The sequence below is a fragment of the Giraffa tippelskirchi genome, chromosome 10 (genome assembly GCF_054371585.1).
Source record: "Giraffa tippelskirchi isolate mGirTip1 chromosome 10, T2T-mGirTip1v1.2.pri, whole genome shotgun sequence".
NCBI lineage: Eukaryota > Metazoa > Chordata > Mammalia > Artiodactyla > Giraffidae > Giraffa > Giraffa tippelskirchi.
Genome location: NC_137284.1, coordinates 119,720,970 through 119,741,439, shown reverse-complemented (window position 1 = coordinate 119,741,439; position 20,470 = coordinate 119,720,970). Strand labels below are relative to the sequence as shown.

The 20,470-nt window shown below is 48.7% G+C and overlaps 1 protein-coding gene across 18 annotated transcripts in view; it reads right to left on the bottom strand.

The window, feature by feature from the left end:
* TNS3 (tensin 3) overlaps positions 1 to 20,470 on the bottom strand; it is a 220,368-nt gene that overhangs the window by 157,659 nt on the left and 42,239 nt on the right. For all 18 annotated transcript variants that reach the window (XM_081536801.1, XM_081536800.1, XM_081536793.1 and 15 more), the window contains one exon: positions 9,831 to 9,868. Coding sequence is in view for 7 of the 18 variants with exons in the window: in XM_081536785.1 (XP_081392911.1) it covers positions 9,831 to 9,868 (38 nt within the window). In the remaining 11 variants the exon portion in view is untranslated. The remainder of the gene's footprint in view (positions 1 to 9,830; positions 9,869 to 20,470) is intronic.

Sequence of the window (20,470 nt, the reverse complement as noted above, 5' to 3'; positions counted from 1 at the left end):
AAACACTTATTAAAAGTAAAAATGAAAACCTCTACAAGGACAGAAGTTCTGACTTCATAGCCTGTGGGAGCCATTCACACAGTCTACCTCCCAATCCCCTAGAAAGAAGCTCTTATGAGTTTATTCTAATGATGGTCTAAGCAGGGGAAGGGGAGGCCGGCAGCCCAGAGCCCAGTGCCCAGCTCTGCTAGGACAGAAGGGAGGCCGGCTGGCTCCAAAAGTTCCTGGGGGACTAAGGAGTTGAAAGGTGCAGAGATACACAGGACACATGAGAAGGCCAGAGTCAAAACACCTAGAAACACACAAAAATGAACTGTGCCAGCTGTACCCAGAGGTGACCAGAGGGCATCCCAGGAGCTATTTCTGTGCTTGAAGGAAGATGGGAGGCAGGCACTTCCTGAATCCTGGTTCAAAATAAATAGCTTTCCTAGAGAAAAAACAAAGCACAGAGTACAACTGGAGTTTAATTTCACAGATTAAAATGTGAAGGCGGGGACTCAAATGTTTAGTTGATTATTTCTATCCTGCTGCTAAAACAGGAGAAATGAGTTTCTAAAATATGACAACTATCCTCTAGAAGTAGCTACACAAAAGTAAAACCAGCCACTTGATCAGAAATGTCCTTCTCTGTGTACGGCTGTAAGCAATTCTGGACAAGAGGCCTGAAGATGCCAACACAGACCCCCGCGAAACACCCACAGACACACTCTGGTCATCACCAGGGCTAGGTGAGCCACATTTTGGGTTGTGACCTCAGTGCTGGCCCTCTGTTCTCAGAGGCCCTCACCCTCAAGGTGCGGTCCATAGACACACATGCTAGGAGGTGGCTTGCAGTGGAGATGGGGGTGGGGGAGCTGCCACAAGGCACAGTGTGTCCAGATATGGGGGGAATAGGTCCAAAGCCAGCACCCTGAGCATGGGACCTGCAGAGATCCCTGAGGCCCACCCACAAGGGGATAGGGGACAATGAAGTCAGGCAGGGTTTTGTCACCTCTCCCAGCCTGAATCTAGTGCTTAGGACACAACAGACAGAAAAGGAGCAGAGAGAGGATCTCAGAGAACAAAAGCTGGCTTGAACCTGCTCTACTGGATGGGTCGTGTCACCGGCCAGAGTTGGAGATCACTCCCAAAACCACCAGGGAAGTCCCAGGAACCTGCCTCTTCGTAGACCACACGCTAGGACCCAGAACAGACAGCATGGGCATGAAAGGAGGGCACCGTGAGGACCATCTACTGATGCACAGAGGACACCCTGGGCATCTAGGGCACACTGCCTTACTCCTTTTTGTAGGAGGAGACACCCACACTCACAGAGCTGCCATGGGGCCATCAGAACCCAGCCCCAGGTCCAAGGGCCCCTTCCCCTGTGGGTCTCATGGCTTTAGGAGATGTTTCTGACAGCTACATGTGGAAATTTCCATTTTCTACTTCTATACTCCCAAAAGGAGTGCAGATTACAGGGACATATCAATACATAATCATCTATTACAGAATCTCATGAACCAGTGAATCCAGTCACACCCAGAAAGGAGGGAAATATTCACTGAGTGCTTTCCCTTGTTTTTGTTTACAATTGAGTGACAGGTGCCCACAGCAGCCTGGCCCCGGGACAGCTCTTCCTCCATGACACGTCCCAGGCTGCACAAGGCACACGCCACAGCCGGACTCCTGCCCTGCTGACCCAGGACGAGCACACACTCCATGGTTACTCTCCTCACAAAGGGTGATGTCTGCTTTGAACTGAGGACCCCAGTAGTCCTGGGTGCCCTTCTCTGTCAGCAGAGCCCAGCTGCACCCGCATCCTGATGCTTTGCAGGCAAGGAACCTGTCCTCTCCCGTCTCCGGCCTCAGCAAGCAAGCTTGCTTGACTGCATTTGATCGTCTGTTGTGTAACCAAGTTCCCGTTTGCGGTTCCAATAATTAACTGAGATCAATTTGCTAAAAAAAAAAAATTTCAAAACTTTACTACTATCATTCCTCCCATTCCCCCAAATCCTACAGATGTGGGGGACACAGGGCAATGGGTAATTTGTCACCGGGCCCTCACCCAAGTGGTCTCTCTATAAAGGACTATAAGTTGTACTGGCTGAAGATGAAAGTGAGGGAAGGGCTGTTTTTGAACGAACCTTCCCAAATATACACATTTAAATGACTGTGGCTCTTCAAAAGTCACCTTGAGACACTTTACACATATTCCAGTCATTGTGTTATCAATTAAAACAAAACTGATGAAACTAAAACCCTGTTGCAACTGCCTTCTGGTCTGAGTCAGGTCCTGGGGAAGAGGCACGACTGCAGGCAGGGGCGACCAGCACAGCATTCCAGTGCCAGGATCCACCTTGGGATTCACCAAACATCAAGTCCTCCCCTAAAGGATGGAGCCAAGCCACTAATGAAGTCACAAAACACATGCTCCCAGGATTTCAAAAGGTATTCTGGGAAACTTGAGCAATGCCCAGGCTCAGGCACCCCTCCCCTCACAGATGAGGTTGCCAACCAGGAATCTGTGACAACTGACCCCCAGAGGATCAAGGGTTTGGCTCCCAGGCTAGAGTGAGAAGGATGTGGTTCAAAAGTAGGCTCCCAGGGTGCCCCCAATGTCCTAGTCTAAATAGCAAAGTGCATTAGGACCCACAGCAACCTAGGCTCCCTCCTGCTGCCCTCCCCACCCCCAGAGGACCCCAGTCCATTAGGTAACTAGCCAAAAGGCTGAATGTGCAGCCAGGGAGTACAGGTTCACATTAGGTATGTGGGGAGGCCACCTTCTTAGTCACTATGCCACATGGAATGAAAAGTGATGATTTAGAGAAAGCAGAAGGGCATATTTGTATATTACATGATTTATTTAAAATAAATCTATTTCAAACTAAGATTATAATTTCCTTCTGGGCTTTTCTGGGGAAGGACTAGTTAATTCTACATAAATATAGCTTTATAGCTTAAACTTAGGCTGCTGCTGCTGCTGCTGCTGCTGCTAAGTCGCTTCAGTCGTGTCCAACTCTTCGCGACCCCATGGACTGCAGCCTACCAGGCCCCTCCGTCCATGGGATTTTCCAGGCAAAAGTACTGGAGTGGGGTGCCATTGCCTTCTCCGAACTTAGGCTGCACCAGAGAACAAATCAGTCGTGAAGGAGTGAGACAATCAACTACACAGCCACGTGATAATATCACCTGGCCACATGCCACCACCAGCTTCAACAGCCTGTTTCCTCTCATGTAATGTCTGCCAGTCTGTCCCGTGCCGAGCAGTGTCTGGTAAGGCCCACACTCAGAAAAGTGAAAATAAAAGGTGGCACCAGAACCACCAGTAGCAGTGTTGTTCACGGGATGAGCTTCTCCAGATTACAGTGATTCCATCCTGCTGGCCACCTCCTACACCTTGAAGGAGAGCTCCAAGACCCCACAATCAGATTACTTGGGATTTAAAAACATGAATTTTTCATGCAGAGGAAACTGCCATGCTTATATAAAATAGCACTCTCCTAGCACAGCTGCATGGGCGTCCCTAGTGGCTCAGTGGTAAAGAATCTGTCTGCAATGCAAGAGACCCAGATTCGATCCTTGGGTCAGGAAGATCCCCTGGAGGAGGGCATGGACAGTATTCTTGCCTGGAGAGGAGCCTGGCAGGCTACAGTCCATGGTGTCACAAACAGTTGGACACAACTGAAGTGACTAAGCAGCAGCAGCACAGCTGCATATGGCTTGCTGACTGAAGGGCAGATCCAGAACTGCCTGGTAGGAATTCATACATGGGGCTGTTCCCCAAACGCTGGCCTTAGAGTAACAGTTTCCAGTGAGACAACAGCCGCAGCCATGAACATGCCTTTATCAATATGAAATGTGTCAAGTGACTTTTCTACTAATTATAATGAGTCAAAAAAAGATCAGTGAGAACAGTCTAACAGGAGAGGGATCTTGCAGGAAAAGAAACAAAATTGCCCAGAAGAAAAGCAGAACTTACTAGGGCTTGCTGGCCCTTCTGATCCCAGTGACAACGTGTGAAAAATAAAAAACAAGACAGGGAAGCAACAAAGACGTCCTTCACCGAGCAAACAGATAAATAAACCACAGTACATCCAGACAGTGCAATGTTACTCAACACTAAAAAGAAATGAGCTATCAGACCATAAAAAGACATGGAGCAAACTTAAATATATAAGACTAAGTGAAAGAAGCCAGTCTGAAAAGGCTATATAATGTATGCTGCTGCTTAGTTGCTCAGTCATGTCCGACTCTCTGCGGCCCCATGGACTGTAGCCCACCAGGCTCTTCAGTTCACAGAATTTTCCAGGCAACAATACTGGAGTGAGTTGCCATTTCCTCCTCGAGGGGATCTTCCTGACCCAGAGACGGAACCTGCATCTCTTGCATTCTTCTACACTGGCAGGCGGATTCTTTATCACTAGAGTCACCTGGGAAGGCCATATATACCGTACACTTCCAAATATATAATGTTCTGGAAAAGGTAAAACTATGGAGACTGTAAAAAGATCAGCAGTTTCCTGGGGTTATGAGGGAGGAGGGATGAGCAGGTGGAGTATAGAGGATTTTTAGGGCAGTGAAACTACTCTAACGATACTGTAACGATGGAAACATGTCATTATATGTTTGTTCAAGCCCACAGAATGAACAACACCAAGAGTGAACCCTAACATAAACTATGGACTTCAGTTAATAATAATGCATCGATATTGGCACATCCATTGTAACAAGTGCACCACACATGGCTGTGTGGATATTGATGGTAAGAGGGGTGTATAAATTCTTCCTACTTACCGCTAGATTTTATTATTTTACTATCAATTTTTTAAAAAATCAAAAGCCAAATATCAAAACACAGGCACCTACCTGTCTACCGTAGGTGGATAAGTGAAATCCTCTACCTGGACTGGCCCCGCCCCCTGGTCGGTCCCGGACGGGCGGCAGGCCGAAATGGACCTGAGGTCAGCAAGCTACATCTAGACACCCAGCTCGGGGCCTGACTGACAGCAAATCAGGAAACGTTTGTTGAATTGGGTAGTTTAAAAATTAACCACCTCTTTCCTTAGTGCAAGGAGTGGGAGGAGGAGGGAAGGGAAGTGTAAACATTCACTGAGAGGCCAGGTCAGGGTTTGCAGGTAGGACATGGCTCTCAGGTCCTGTTCCTCGGTGGGCAGTGTGACTTCTTCAAGTCTCAGGGTCACCTGTAAGGCTGGGACGAGGACACAATGACCTCCGAGGGAGGCTGTGACAATCAAAGTTAGAAAAGGCACAGCTCAGCACGTTACTGACAATCCCTCAACACCGTAGCTGGTTTTCATTCCTTCTGAGCACCCATTAGGAGCCAGTCACTGGTTAGGTACTTTGTTATCAATCTCATGTCACCCAAACCCACCCTGTTGGATTACAATCACCCATCATGTTTCAGATGAGACTGTTAAGCTGCCTGTGTACGTGAGGACCTGGGGTGATGAACACACAGACCCTCACAGGCTCTGTGCTCGACCAACCAGGACTTTTATGAAAAAATTCTCGCTCTTTCCTTTCTGCCAACTCACAGCTCAGCCCCTATATGGGGCCTAACATTTGCAAAAACCTAGTGGAGGTATAGTGTTCACACTCACTCACCAAAGCTCAAGGAACCCCATCTCTGCCACGTCTAGGGGTGCCCCACCAGTGATCCCATCCCCTAAGTGTCTCCTCACCATTGTTTGCCTTCCTGAAACAGCTTTATTTCTTTTCTCCTACTTCCTTTTTTCTCTTACCAATGAGTCAGCCAGAGGCCAGGAAAAAAACAAGATACAATGCCCAAACAGCTCACGTGGCACCCATGAACAAGCACAGCCTCCCAGGGAGCAAGATATTTGGAATTCCAAACTTCCCAGTAATTATACATAACTCACTCCGCTTCCTTAAAATTTAAATAATTACCATAATTAATAGCTAAAAGCAAGCTGATTCAAGTGGATTGTAGATGTATTATTCACCCATTTTACACATGAAGGAACTGAGGCTCCAGGGAACTGGACTTGCTCCAGCAGACAAAAAGGATAAAAGCCTAGGTCTCTGCCTCCATGTGCCCTTGGACGGCAGGGCCTCGTCTGAGGGGACATACTGCCCAACAGCCAAGAAGAAAGAGACCCTTGTCCTAGCTCAAGGCTCCATTCCCCTGCCTGAGCACCCAATCCATGGTTCAGTCCCTTTTTTGCAGGGTGACTCTCTCCTTCCATATCTTCAGCTCTACCAAGGGGACATCCTGGGCCCAGCTGGGAGCCTCTGATGGACAGCAGCAGGGCCATGACAATGCCAGCAGGACTCACCACATAGTAACACACCACACAATGACACGCGTGCTGTGCCCTCTCCTCCAGTGTTCCCAGCACACAGGGGACCCACTGACCACTCCATCCCCAAGTCAGTCATTAGATCAAAGCCAGTGTTTTCAACCAGAGCTTCACCTAAGTTTTCTCAGTCTGAAAGAAATCTGGACACGCACAGTTAGGCACAGACGTGCAGTGATCAAGGACCCAGCCGTGTGGGGGAGCCGTGGCTCAGCTCCTGGGAGACCGAACTGCCCACCCCCCACCCCACCCCGTGCTTATCTTCAGGGGCGGCTGAGAATTTATGATCTGCTCAGCAGCACCAGCATTATAGTTCTGGAATAAGAAGAGTCTTTGTTATTGCCAGTGGCATTCTCTCCTGCCATTCAAAGCTGCATTATCCAAAAAAAAAAAAAAATGAATACGGATACATTTCCCCCTCCACCATGATCTAATAAGAATAAAAGCTTAACTATCCCGAGCAAACTGCCAATTACTGTGGCTAGAAATGCCGTAATCAGTGATAGTTAAGGCTTTTGGAATATTCTTTGAACCAAAGAATTCAATCCCCTAAGTGGCCGGCACCAGGTCTCCTTTGAGAATCGGTGCCAAGGGCAGCGGGGCTCAGTCTGCAGCGGTGGGTCAAGAGTGGCCAGCCAGAGTGTCGCATGAGAAAGTACACACAGGCACACCTACATGATGCATGCTCACACATGTGCTGGCGTGTGCACACGTGCACACATGCAGAATGACACAGGACAAATAGGGTTCTGGGCATGGCTTTCTCCTCTGTTTTCCCCATGCGGTGATGTGGATTATATATAACTCATTCCACTTCCTTAAAATTTAAATAATTACCCTAATTAATAGCTAAAAGCAAGCCGATTCAAGTGGATTGTAGATGTATTATTCACCCATTTTCTGTTCAGTTCAGTCACTCAGTCGTGTCCAACTCTTTGCAACCCCCTGGACTGCTGCACGCCAGGCTTCCCTGTCTATCACCAACTCCCGAAGCTCATTTTACACATGAAGAAACTGAGGCTCTGGGGAACAAGCTCCGAAGTACAAGGCTCACTGTAACTGGGACTCTCAGGGGCTGGGGTTCAGTCCAAACCCTCACCAGGTAGATGGGAGAAAACCCTCTTGGAAATCTGAAGTGTACCCCCAGGATGGCATCATCCACACCTCCACTGCGTACAGGAATCTCTGCTCTGACACAGTTTCTTGGGTTGAAAGTACATAGCACGATGGAGAGAAGAGCATATCTATGGCAAAGCAGACCTAAAATAACCAAGGTTAGAAATCAGTCACGCCCAGTGGTAAGAGTGAGCAAGAACGCCTGGCCTTGGACAGAAAGGGGAAGCCTTCTCCACAGTGAGACCGGAAGTGACAGCAGAAGTGCCCCAAAGCCCCACCACGGGGCCTGATCTTGAACCAACTAAAGCACATATCATGTGACATCTCGGAAGAGAATGGGATTCGGGCGGGGTTGGGTGGGTGGTTGGCCAGCTTGCTGCTGCTGCTGAGTCACGTCAGTCGTGTCTGACTCTGTGCGACCCCATAGACGGCAGCCCACCAGGCTCCACCGCCCCTGGGATTCTCCAAGCAAGGATACTGGAGTGGGTTGCCATTTCCTTCTCCAGTGCATGAAAGTGAAAAGTGAAAGTTAAGTCGCTCAGTCGTATCCGACTCTTAGCGACCCCATGGACTGCAGCCTACTAGGCTCCTCTGTCCATGGGATTTTCCAGGCAAGAGTACTGGAGTGGGGTGCCATTGCCTTCTCCGTGGCCAGCTTAGGGGCTGGATAACAGAGCAGTACTGCACTCTATCCTAGCCTTGCCACTTCCCCATGAGTCCCGAACGCTCCATAACAAAAAGTTTAATAAGAAAGTTCGTTCATTTAATCTCTTTCTTGAAAAAAAGCAGGGCTAGAGCAACCTGTAACTTTTCTAGCTTTATGTGTGTGCACATGCCCATGTGAGTAAACTGCATGCATGTGTGTGAAGTGTGTGCATGTATGGCGCATGGGCGAGTGTGGACTGTGTGTGACTGCATGTGCATGCCTGTGTGTATGGTGAGGAGAGTGGAGGAAACCAGGATCCTCACATGAAGAGCACACACGTGAAGCCAGCCCACAGTTCCACAAAGCTGGCCTCCAGCACACATTTCTTCCACTCAAGAGCCCAAGGACCAGGAAAGGTTGACCCATGAGGTCTAGAGCAGCGACAAAATCCCAAGACTCTCTAAACCCCATCTCCCTGGACCTCCAGCCACAGGGTGACCTGCAGGGCATCTGAGGGGGTCCCAAAAAGGAGAGGCTATGCGTGGGCCCTGGCCCCATTGAAGGTAACATCACACTTAGAATGTGTGAGAGATGCAGACACCAGGACCCACGTAGAAAATCAGGGCCTTATCTAGGGGTGCCTGCAGCTTCCATTGGAGAAGGCAATAGCACCCACTCCAGTACTCTTGCCTGGAAAATCCCATGGACGGGGGAGCCTGGTAGGCTAAGAGTCAGACACGACTAAGCGACTTCACTTTCACTTTTTACTTTCATGCACTGGAGAAGGAAATGGCAACCCACTCCAGTGCTCTTGCCTAGTGAATCCCAGGGATGGTGGAGCCTGGTGGGCTGCCGTCTATGGGGTCGCACAGAGTAGGACACGACTGAAGCGACTTAGCAGCAGCAGCAGCAGCAGCTTCCATATGTCATTTCCAGGCCTCCTCATTCCCCACTAATCAAAGCTCTGCACCCAACCCAGCACACCAGACCTCAAGTGCTTCGTGGGGCCACTCAGCAATTTAACCCTTCCAGGGAATGCACAAATGCAGGACAAATTCCCTGATTCAGGGTCCCCATACTTCCATGACTGCCTGAAAATCCCAACTCATCCATGTACATGCACGCTAAGTCACTTCAGTAGTGTCCAACTCTTTGCGACCCCATGGATTGCAGCCTACAAGACTCCTCTGTCCATGGGACTCTCCAGGCAAGAATACTGGAGTGGGTTGTCCTTTCCTCCTCAAGGGATCTCCCCAACCCAGGAATCGAACCCATATCTCTTACGTCTCCTGCCTTGGCAGGCAGGTTCTTTACCACTAGCACCACCTGGGAAGCCCTCCAAATCTCATCTATGAACTACATTCAAAAATGAAACCAGAAAAATCCCCAAGGCCAGCCATGTGCCCCAGACCCTACCCGCCCCCCTGCCCACACAACAGCAGCACGTCGATGTGATTAGAAAGAAGGGATCATGTGATGTGGAGAAAGGATTGTGACACGGCCAGGACAAAATTACCAAATTCTTTTCTGAAACCAAATTCTTAAGAGTTATTTTTCTATAATTAAAAACATGGATTTCATAGCTCCTCAGTTTATTCTTGAGATGAAAACTATAGACCCTAGCAGCCATTTCTTAAAAGAGTTTCGTTTCTGTGGCCACGATCCAATGCAGTCTCCTCCCATACACATCATTCAACATGGGCCAATTCGTCTCCAGAAGCCCCACGGGAGAGCGATGTAACACTTACCTTGGCTTCACATTTCTTGTGACAGGAATACTTGCAGGCTGCAAGAGAAGGAAAAAGAAGGTGTGTTGAGCAGTCTCTCCATAATTTTTACATTTCCATCTCTAAATCCTTGAGAAAAGTCCAGACAGAGGGAGGTTGTTTTTCGCTTAGGACACAACACTGAGTTCAACAGAGCGTGGGGTGGGTGGACATGGTGTCCAGGAACCCAGCCACCTCTGCAGTGTCAGCAGTGGCAGAGGGCGCAGGGAACTCTGGAGAGGAGTTACAAACACACGGGTTCTTCCAGGGGTTCAGGCCACCAGATCAGTACCTCGGGAAGAGAAAGGCAGTGAAGCTGAGCGGTAGAAAGTATCAGTGTTTGCCTGCAAATTATAGCTTCTCCCTCAACAAAGGAGAGAAACTTGAAAATGCCCCAGAAGACTCAGGACTGGCGCCTTTAAATTAGTGAGAAATTGGACATTTGCGTTCCACGCTTCTTCCACTTCCGGACGACCTAAGAACTGACTGTCAGAACAAATCCACACCTAAATTCCTGCGGGGGATCCTTCAACCCAGGCCATTGTGAGGACTGAGAGAGGCATGTGCTGGTTCGGAGGCCCCAACAATGCAGAGAGAGCCGGAACCAATGTGGATTTCACAGGCCCACCCTCCATGGTCTGCAGCTGTGCCTACAGGACATGAAAGCTTCCCCCCACCAAAGCGGCTCAGGGCACTGGGGCCTGTCTGCTGATGCTCCCATGCAGAGACAGAAGGACAGGGAGACAGTGAGGAATGAAGCAACTGCACCAAATAAGCGCAGTGCAGGCGCCCCTGTGGGCTCCAAGCAGGCATCTATCTATCTGATAAACCCATGGGGTGACTGTGGGATAGAGGACAGGGACCCAGGCTTGGGGGCACAGGACCTGGGGGCTTTCTGGCCCAGCCTGGCTGGGCTGCCCTAGGTGGAACCAGGCCTCTTTCCTCTTCCAGGGTTATGGTGATGCCAAAATGCCATCATTCAAAGGACCCTGCTTTGACACTGCAAAACACAGCATCAATGTATAGAAGTGTGGCGTCCTGGAAGAACAAGGCCTGAGGTCAGGAGACAGATCCCAAATCGCAGTCAGCACTTCAAGGCCCAAACTTTTCATCCACTATGTCTTCTGAAAACCCTAACTCACAGCCCACCTGGGACTGAATGAAGGTGAAGCAAACCAATAAAGAAAAGGAGCCCAAGGGCTGCGGATCCCTGGAACTCAAGCAGGGAACAGCCAAGGGTATTATCTTTGTAAGATCTAGTTTTTGAGCTCTTTCTACGCATCCAAGGTTTGTGAAATTATTCACAAAGACAAATATTTATTCTACATTTTCTAATGGGTCCACCCAGCAAAGGTGATGAGTGATTTTCTAATCAAGATAGGCTAGCCGTTGGAATAAAGGGGCTTTCACACCAGATTAAAATCTCAGACAGCAGGACAGCCAGGGGCCAGAGGCCAGCAGGAAGTACAGAGATAGAGACGAAGGCAGCTGAGTGGGCCTTCTGGCGTTTAGAGAAGATGAGAATTAGTGGAAATGCAGTGAAGACTTCCCCGGCCCCAGAGGAAGCTCTGTCCGCACACACTGAATGGGGCGGGACCACTCAGCAGCAACCTCCTGTGGCAGTCAGCCCCCGAGATGGCCTCAGGGCTCCTCCTGGAGCCCGTGTCCCCGTGCGGTCCCCTCACACAGTGACAGAGCGGGTCCCCTCACACAGTGACAGAGCGGGTCGTGTGACAAGGAAGGACGGTGGAGGGTGTGGTGAGTGACCTCTGCTCTGGGCTCCTGGACCCCCCCTTCTGAGAGGAGCCCCGCCCACGTGTGAGGCACCGAGGCAGCCCTGGGGAGGAGGCCCATGGGAAGGAATTGAGGCCTGCCGCCAGCAGCCAGGTGGCAAGCCACCTAGGAAGCGGGTCCTCCAGCCCCAGGAGAGCCTTCAGATGATGCAGCCTCCTAAGAGACGCTGAGCCAGCACTGCCCGGCCACATGACTGCCGAATTCCTGATCCACAGAAGTAGTGAGAACAGAAGCTACTGCCACGGTAAGTCACTAACTTTGGGAGTAACTGGTTACGCAGCAGATCAACAAACCGATTCAACCCAAAAAGGAACTCTGGTGTGTGGAACCATGACAGTGGTGTGACATACTCATGGTAGATGGCCCACTGGGCTATGACAAGAGCCTGAGGCCATTACAGAGCAAATCATCACATTCACAAAGGTTAACTAATCAGACTGAATTGCATAAACCACCATAGCGCTAAAGTGAGGGTCCTGAGAGGTGGACCCACTGTTCCTGGGGTGTAAGCAGGTGACCCGAGTATTATGAACTTTCCACCCAAAAAGCCAAGCACCATGGGTGGTCCCTCAGATTCAGATTTCAGGTTCCACGTTTAAGTGATACGGCACAATATTTATCTTTCTCTGTTTGACTTAGCACACTGCTGATTCATGATGGTGAATGGCAGGATTTCCTTCTTTTTTCTACCTGAAAATGTTTTATCACATTTTCTTTATTCAGTTATCCATTGATGGACACTTAGGTTGTTTCCATGTCTTGGCTATTGTAAATAATCCTGCAACCAATATGACATCTATTGAAGGTACTGATTTTGTTTCTTTTGGCTATATACCCAAAAGTGGTACTGCTGGATCATATGATAGCTCTATTTTTCACTTTTTGAAGAAATTACATACTGTTTTTCACAATAGCTGAACCAATTTATATTCCTACCAACAGTGTACCAGAGTTCTGCTTTTACTCTACCCTACCAAAGCATGTTTTCCCTTGTGTTTTTGATGACAGCCATTATGACAGGTGTGAGGTCATATCTCATTGTGGTTTTGATTTGCATTTCCCTCAGGAGGAGGGGGCGAGAGAGGATGAGATGGTTGGATGGCATCATTGACTCAATGGACATGAGTTTGCGCAAACTCCAGGAGATAGTGAAGAACAGGGAAGCCTGGCGTGCTGCAGTCCATGGAGTCACGAAGAGTCAGACACAACTGAGCAACTGAAAAACAGGATTAGTGAAGCTGAGCACCTCTGCGTGCATCTATTGGCCACTTTTATGTCTTCTTTGGAAACTAAGAAGCTATCATTTGAGTTCTGATGTAATATCAAAAAAGAATATGCTTTCCTTTCCAAATACGTATCTGTATAGAGCTGGATTTTCTTCAAAGACTGCAGCCAAAACAACATATTTGGGATGGCTAATTTTATGTGTCAAGTTCACTGAGCCACAAGATGCCCAGATATTTGGTTAAACAGTATTCTGGGTGTGTCTGCGAGGGTGTTTCTGAATGAGAAAAATATTTGAAACTGTAGACTAAGTGAAGCAGATTGTCCTCTCCAGTGTGGTGGGCTTCATGCAATTCTCTGAGGGCCTGAATAGAATAAATGGTGAAGTAAGAAAGAATTGGTTCTCCCTTCCCGACTGTCTCCAAGCTGGCACATCGGTCGTCTCTTGCTTCTAGATTAGAACTCAGACAGGAACTTCATACTGGCTCTTCTGGATCACAGCTTGCCAACTACAGACAAGACCTAGCCTCCATACCGTAGGGACCAATTCTTTGCAGTAAATTTCTTTCTCTATATACATCCTATTGGTTCTGTTTTGCTGAAGAAACTTAACTGATACCATGCTGAAATAGACTGAATGCAGAAGCAGCTAGGGGGATCCAGCCAACTAAGTCACACATAACACGCACTCAATTTATATGCATGAAATAATGCCATTCTTCTCATTGTATGTAATGAGGAATAAAACAAAGTGATATCAAAGACCCCTTTCTGCCATGGAAAAAGAAGTTACTGAAGCAATAAAGAAGAAAAAAATTTATATCCACAAATGACATATAGAATGGCTAATGAGAAATCATGACTTCTCAAGAGCAAACGTGTGACAATGCTTATAATATTGCTCGTATGTGCTCAGTCATGTCTGACTCTGCAACCCCATGGACTGTAGCCTATCAGGTTCCTCTGTCCATGGAATTTTCCAAGGCAAGAATACTGGAGTGGGTTGCCATTTCCTACTCCAGGGGATCTTCCCTACCCAGAGATTGAACCTGGATCTCTTATGTCTCCTGCACTGGCAGGCTGGTTATGTATGTACAGTACAAACTCTGTAAAATCAGACTTGTGCAATGGACAGGTCTACACATGGGAATTCAGCATAGGGGAGAAACACGGTTATATTCAGTTACAAAAGGATGAGCCACACAACAAATCATGCTGGGAAAACCAGCTCACTCATGAAAAATAACCTAAATAACATGAGTTCCAAATGAATCAACCATGAAATTGGAACAGAATTGGAAAAGCAGAAATGAATATTAGAATAAAGTATGGTAGAACATCGTTAAGACCCAAGAGAAAGGAAAGCATTCTTAAATAGAAACAAAAACAGAAATGAAATGAAATGATGGGTAAATTTGAACCAGCCAAACCTTAAACCTTTCACGTGACAACCACTCCATGAGCAAAATTAGTCAAGCAACTGCTCACAACATTTGCAACATGTAAGCTGGAATGGTAAGGAACTGACATTTCTGTAGGTCAAAATCCATCAAAATTGGCATAAATTCTACCTAATTTAATGATAGAAACATTAATATTATAATATCTATACTATGATTTCTTAGAAATCAGGAAGAAAAAATCATCTAATTTTTTAAATGAGCAAGGATTTGAAAGGCCAGTTTACTAAGTAAAACATTACAGGGACCTCCCTGGTGACGCAGTGGATAGAAATCCACCTGCCAATGCAGGGGACATGGGTTCAATCCCTGGTCTGGGAAGATTCCACATGCCAGGGAGCAACTAAGCAACTACTGAGCTTGTGCTCTAAGGCCCATGAGCCTCAACTACTGAGCCCGCATGCCGCAACTACTGAAGCCCACACACCTAGAGCCCGTTCTCCACAAGGGAAGCCACCACAAGAGAGGCCTGGGCACCACAACAAAGAGGAGCCCCCACCTGCCACAATTAGAGAAAGCCTGTACAAAGCAACGAAGACCCAGTGTAGCCAAGAATAAATAAATAAAAGAATCCGTCTGTCAATGCAAAGGATGCCGGTTTGATCCCTGGTCCAGGAACTAAGATCTCACAGGCCGTGGGGCAATTAAGCCTGTGTGCCACAACCACTGAGCTTGTGTTCTAAGCCCCATGTGCCACAACTACTGAGCCCACGTGCTGGAACTACTGAAGCCCCCGTGCCCTAGAGCCCATGCTCTGCAACAAGAGAAGCCACCACGATGAGAAGCCCATGCACTGCATCTAGAGAGTAGCCCCTGCTCGCCACAACTAGAGAAAGCCCACGCACGGGAATGAAAATCCAGTACAGCCAAAAATGAATAAATAATACATTACAGACATCTTTTCAGTATCTTTTTAGATGCTCAGCCTCAGTGATAACCAGAGGAATGTAAAAAACATAATGGAGCAAGACACCACTTTTCATCCACTTGACTTGCAAAAATGAAAAGCAGAGAAGCATCAAGTGCAAGACAGTGTTAAGTTCAAGGCCAAGGTCCACGGTCAGCTCCCTAAGGCTCTCTCAGCAGTTCCCATTAGGGGTCTTTCTCCACCCGGGAAGGGGTATGTGGCCAGTGCACATCTCATGAGTTTCTAGGAATTAATGACACATGGAATCCTCACCTCCACAAGCCTGGGGCCTGCATTCCATTCCTTGGTCAAACAGGTTTCCAAAGTCCCAGGCAGGAATCCACTCTTAACAGCAGCAGCAACTGTCCAGAGTGTCTGGCTCTGAAAGGCCTCACATTGTTCTCTGTTGTCTTGGAACTGGTACTCGCCACAAGTCTCCAGGAGCCTTGGAAATCCAGGCCACTGTCTTAGGCTTGTCATACAACACTCTACACATATTTACCCAGAGAGAGATGAGTCCTGGATGTCACTTCTGCTTCTCTGCCTCTGCCCTCAAGCTCACCAGTTTATCCACACCCACAGTCACCAGCTACATGAGACGGGGGACCAGATGCCCACAGCAGAGAGCCCAATGCCACATTCACTGCTTGTTCACCTGCTCCTTTTCCTTGCCTTGATGGTCCTAACTGCCACCATGTCCTGGGGTTCTAATTCAGCACCTGGCACAAAGCAAGTGCTGACTTGCTAATCAGCCTTTCCAGCCCTAAGCTTTGTCTGTAATCCCCTAGTTACTGTAGACTGTGATAGTCTCCCTCACAGGGACAGAACTACCCCCCTCCCCAGACTATGAGCTCCCCACCGACAGGACTTCCCACTCAGACTGTGAGCTCCTTACAGGCAGGACTCCCCTCTCAGACTCTGAGCTCCTCACAGACAGGTCACAGCTTTCTCATATTTTCATTCCAGCAGGCAGTTAATATGTGTTCAGTTAACCAAAGGGGAAAAGTCATTATCAAATATTCCTTACAAAACCCCCCTCCATCCCATTTACCCTCTGTCCTCTTTTTTGCTCCCATTCTCAACCTTCATTTCCTTCAGGTTCCTCCCTACAGCATTTCTTTTGCAGCATTTCTTTATTTTTTTTCCATTCCAGTCTGTTCTCTCCTATTCCATTATTAAATTTAGGCAAACCATCTCTCCCAATGCCATCACTTCTGTCTGATCTGACAATGCATTCTCTCTGAATCCACCTCCTCCAGGGCGCCAAGTTCTGCAGAACTTACAACTTTCAACACCCAGGAAAAGACTCACCCACTCAGGACTAGAACATCATGATCAACCACGCCAGTGCCCTCAAGTGTGGGTTTGTAGAAGGATTGTCAGTGGAAGCTGGGCCACTTAACCCACCCAAGAGACCTCAGTGGAGCAGTGAGAACAGGCTACCTGTTCAAAGCCCTGGCCGGTGGGGAGGGCAGAGCAGGAACTGCTTCAGTGGGTTTCTGAGCGGCAGGAGGCAAACCACAACCAGCCACTTAGCCCCATTGCTCACCAGCCATCTGTGTGGCTTTCCCTGTAGTTACAGCTTGAGAAATGGGGGTTAAAGAGCCTCTATGTACAAACAACAGCTTCTTAAAAATGAAATTTTTCTTCTAAGTTAGCCACATAAAAATAATCTGTGGCAAGTAGGCTAAAATGTGAAAATAAGTGACTTGAAGGTCAAGAACAAGTTAGAAAAAGAACAGTGAAAATATTAGCCAAAGTCACAGAATACATACCTAACCCTTCTCCATCATCACCACCATCAGCAATGTGACACCATAACCAACAGGAATAACACCTAACACCACCAGACACTTCCTTGAGCCAATCAGTGTTCTCTGTGTTCCTCGTGCATTTAATCTGTTCCTTACAATGACTCTAAAACAAAACTCAAGCACAGAGAGGCAGGGCAGGAATCCGAGCAGCCTGTCTCCAGGGTCCATGCTTCCCTTACTGCTCCAGAAACAAGTCAAAGGAAGGGCCCCTCCAGTAAGACTTCACACAACTTGTGCATGATCACTGAGAGAAGACACGTAATGTCTACAGGCAGCACATATACACCAGCTCAATGTGCAAACGTACATGACATACATCTAAATTATAAGGAGGGAAAACTACTAAATTGTCTAAGCTTTTTATGATATCTATGTGGCATACTGACAAAAGGAAGAGATCCTAGAGATTAACAACTCAGCAGGCAAATTGTAAAGGTTACAAATTGAAGGCCAGGAAAGGCACCTGTCCAGGACCACAACTTCTTCTGCAGGAGCCAACCACTGACCCTGCCAGGCGCTGTCTACACTCCTAGGGACTGTGCCAGGCTCCCAACCCAGCAGCACCCCCACATCTTGCCCCTGCCCGTCCAGAGGGATGCAGTGAGGAAGGGGGAAAAGCCAGCCTTCGGATGTGGACAAAAAGCACAGCTAAGAAGATGGCCACACAGCAGCAACACATATAAACACCCAGCTCTCACATTTCTATCCCTGTGGTCACTGCTGTAGGCCTTTTTTCCCTTGACAGTGTCAGGGGCTATGTCACTAATGATGGCATTTTTGAGAAGCATACTGTCACAATCACAATTCTTGGATCTCCCACACACATCAATTTAATTTAAGAAGATAATGTCTAAAAGACTCCTGGCACATAGAGTCCTTTCCTTTTCAAAAAAGAGTAGCTATAGGTTATCAACACAATTATTACAGTTAGGTGCATAAATATGATAATCTATTGAGTATTCTCATAGGTGTTCACATTCCACCATATGCCAGTGCCAGTGCCAAGATGCTTCAGTTGTATCTGATTCTTTGTGACACTATGGGCTGTAGCGCTGCCAGGCTCCTCTGTCCATGGGATTCTCCAGGAAAGAATACTGGAGTGGATTGCCATGCCCTCCTCCAGGGGATATTCCTGACCCAGGGATTGAATATGTGTCTCTTATGTCTCCTGCATTGGCAGGCAGGTTCTTAACCACTAGCACCACCTGGGAAGCCCATCCCCACGATATGAGGGAGTTCTAAAACACCTTTTTCTGGAGAGAAGTCAGCAGATATTTCACAATGATACAGGTGAGTTCCCAGCCCCTCAATGGCCAAGGGCTGACATTCACCACATTATGAACACACCCTGTGCTGGACCCAGAAACAGGGCATGATGCCTCCATGGGCACCTGTCACTGTGGCCTCCTTCCATGCCACCCACTGCCTGTCCTGCCATTCACGTGGGGCCCTAGGCGTGCAGGCATCCCTGATGTCAGTGGGCCTCTCTCCACCAGGATCTGGGTCTTGGCCTTCAGGAGGACCTGCTCCTCTTTACTTCTCCCAATAGCACAGCCTCCAGTGCCTATAGCCAGGTAGCTGATTCCTTTGGCCAAGGATGTGGCTTCCCTGAGCTGTACATGCCCCCAAGGTGGCCTCTGCCAGCCCGCTGCTCCTGGCCACGTGCTTCAGGGTGTCAAGTGCCACCACCTGGCCACGAGGGATGGATCCAGGGCCTCTCAGGGAGAGTCCATACACTTATCTCCCTCAGCTGGAGGGCTCAGGACAGAGGAGCATGGCCTTAAGACGAAACAAGGAGGCCAGGTGAGAATGGGGACCGTGGCGTGTCTGCTGGGGTGTGCACACAGGGAAGGGGAACATGAGCGCAGAGCGGCCCCAGGAGCTGTGTCCAACCCCAGATCTCTTCTTTCTGCCTCCAAACCAGGCAAAGCAGCTCAGCCAAATGGTGGGGTGACAGCGTGTGCACCCTGGTTTCCCCACACGAGAACACAGAGGCAGTGTTCCTGTGGGAAAATGACACATGGAGATGAACCCCCTGAGGCAGAGGGCACCTATGGGACAGTCACCAGTGAGTGATTTTCTTCAAAGAAAAAAGAACTAGGTGGGTCCAAAAAGTGATTTCCACAGGGCTAGACTGTGAGACAAAACAGAGCCACAGCGATTCTTAGACCAGAGAAGCATAAGCCAGACAGATCACGAGTTAGCACTGCACAAGGCCAGCCTGTCGCCACCCTTCTGCCCTCCCACCCTTTGTGTTGCACAGGGTCCTTGGGCCGCGTTGACCGTGGGCAATGCAGCACCCAGTGGGTGCACAACCACCTGCATACACAATCACGTGCACACACAACCACGTGCACACACAACCACACCTCTCTGCCAGGCCTCTTAGTCCTCCTTGATATCTCACACATCACAGACTACAAATGCCATAAGACACATCATTAAGAACCAAAGAATATTCTGGGCCCCTTCCTGGCCCCTACAAGCCTGGGAAGCTGCAGGACAGGGAAGGAGGTGTGAGCCTGGAATGTGTGCTCTCATGCCAAGCCCTGGACGGTACTGGGGGCTGTCAGCATCCTTGAGGAGCTCTGGCCTGATGGGAAAGCCTGGCTGCTGGGCACCGGTGTCTCCAATCTGGTCAGATCTCATTGCTTCCATTTACTCTGAAGAGAATATCTATATCTTGTAGGTGGTTAAGGCAGAAGTACTGAGAGTTTTAAAAGGATGTTTGGGATAGCTCCTTAGTCAACTCAGGCCTCAGCCATACAGAGATGAGAAGGAAACTGACTCTCCAAAGAGTCAATCTGTTTGTCGCCACCAGGCCATCATTAACTGTATGTGGGAAACAGAGCCCTTGGGCCTACCGAGCTAAACCGCCTTGGTCTGTGCTCATGACCTGCACGTGTGGACAGCAGCCAGCTAAGGTCCCCAGTGCCAGCCACGTGGGAATCACCCCGGCACATTCAGATGGGGTCACTGAGGAAAAATCATTATCACAGCAGCTGCAAAGCGAAGTGCCAGAAAGTGAGTTCAGCAACTCACACCCATCCCAGTCAGGTCTTGCACCAGCCATGCAGAAAACAATGTTGCAACCCACATCAGGGACTCAGAGAGGAGACTTTGATCCTAACAGACTCAGAGCACCAGCCTGTGCTCCTGGCCCAGCCCTGTCTTGGCCACGCCCTTCTCTGCATTTCCATGTGTGTATGCTCCTGTGAGCATGTGTGTGTGTGCATGCATGCATGCATGTGTGTGTGTGTACATGCATACCCATGCAAGCCTGTTGATGTGGGGAGACGGCCTGTGCCGGGAGGCCTGGTGCTGGATCCGTGTCCCATGTGCACCCCCACAGGTGACTCCTCAACCCCCAGGGCCTGGCTCACCCTTTCTAGGTGGAGAGGAACCTTCAGGCCCTGTGAGACA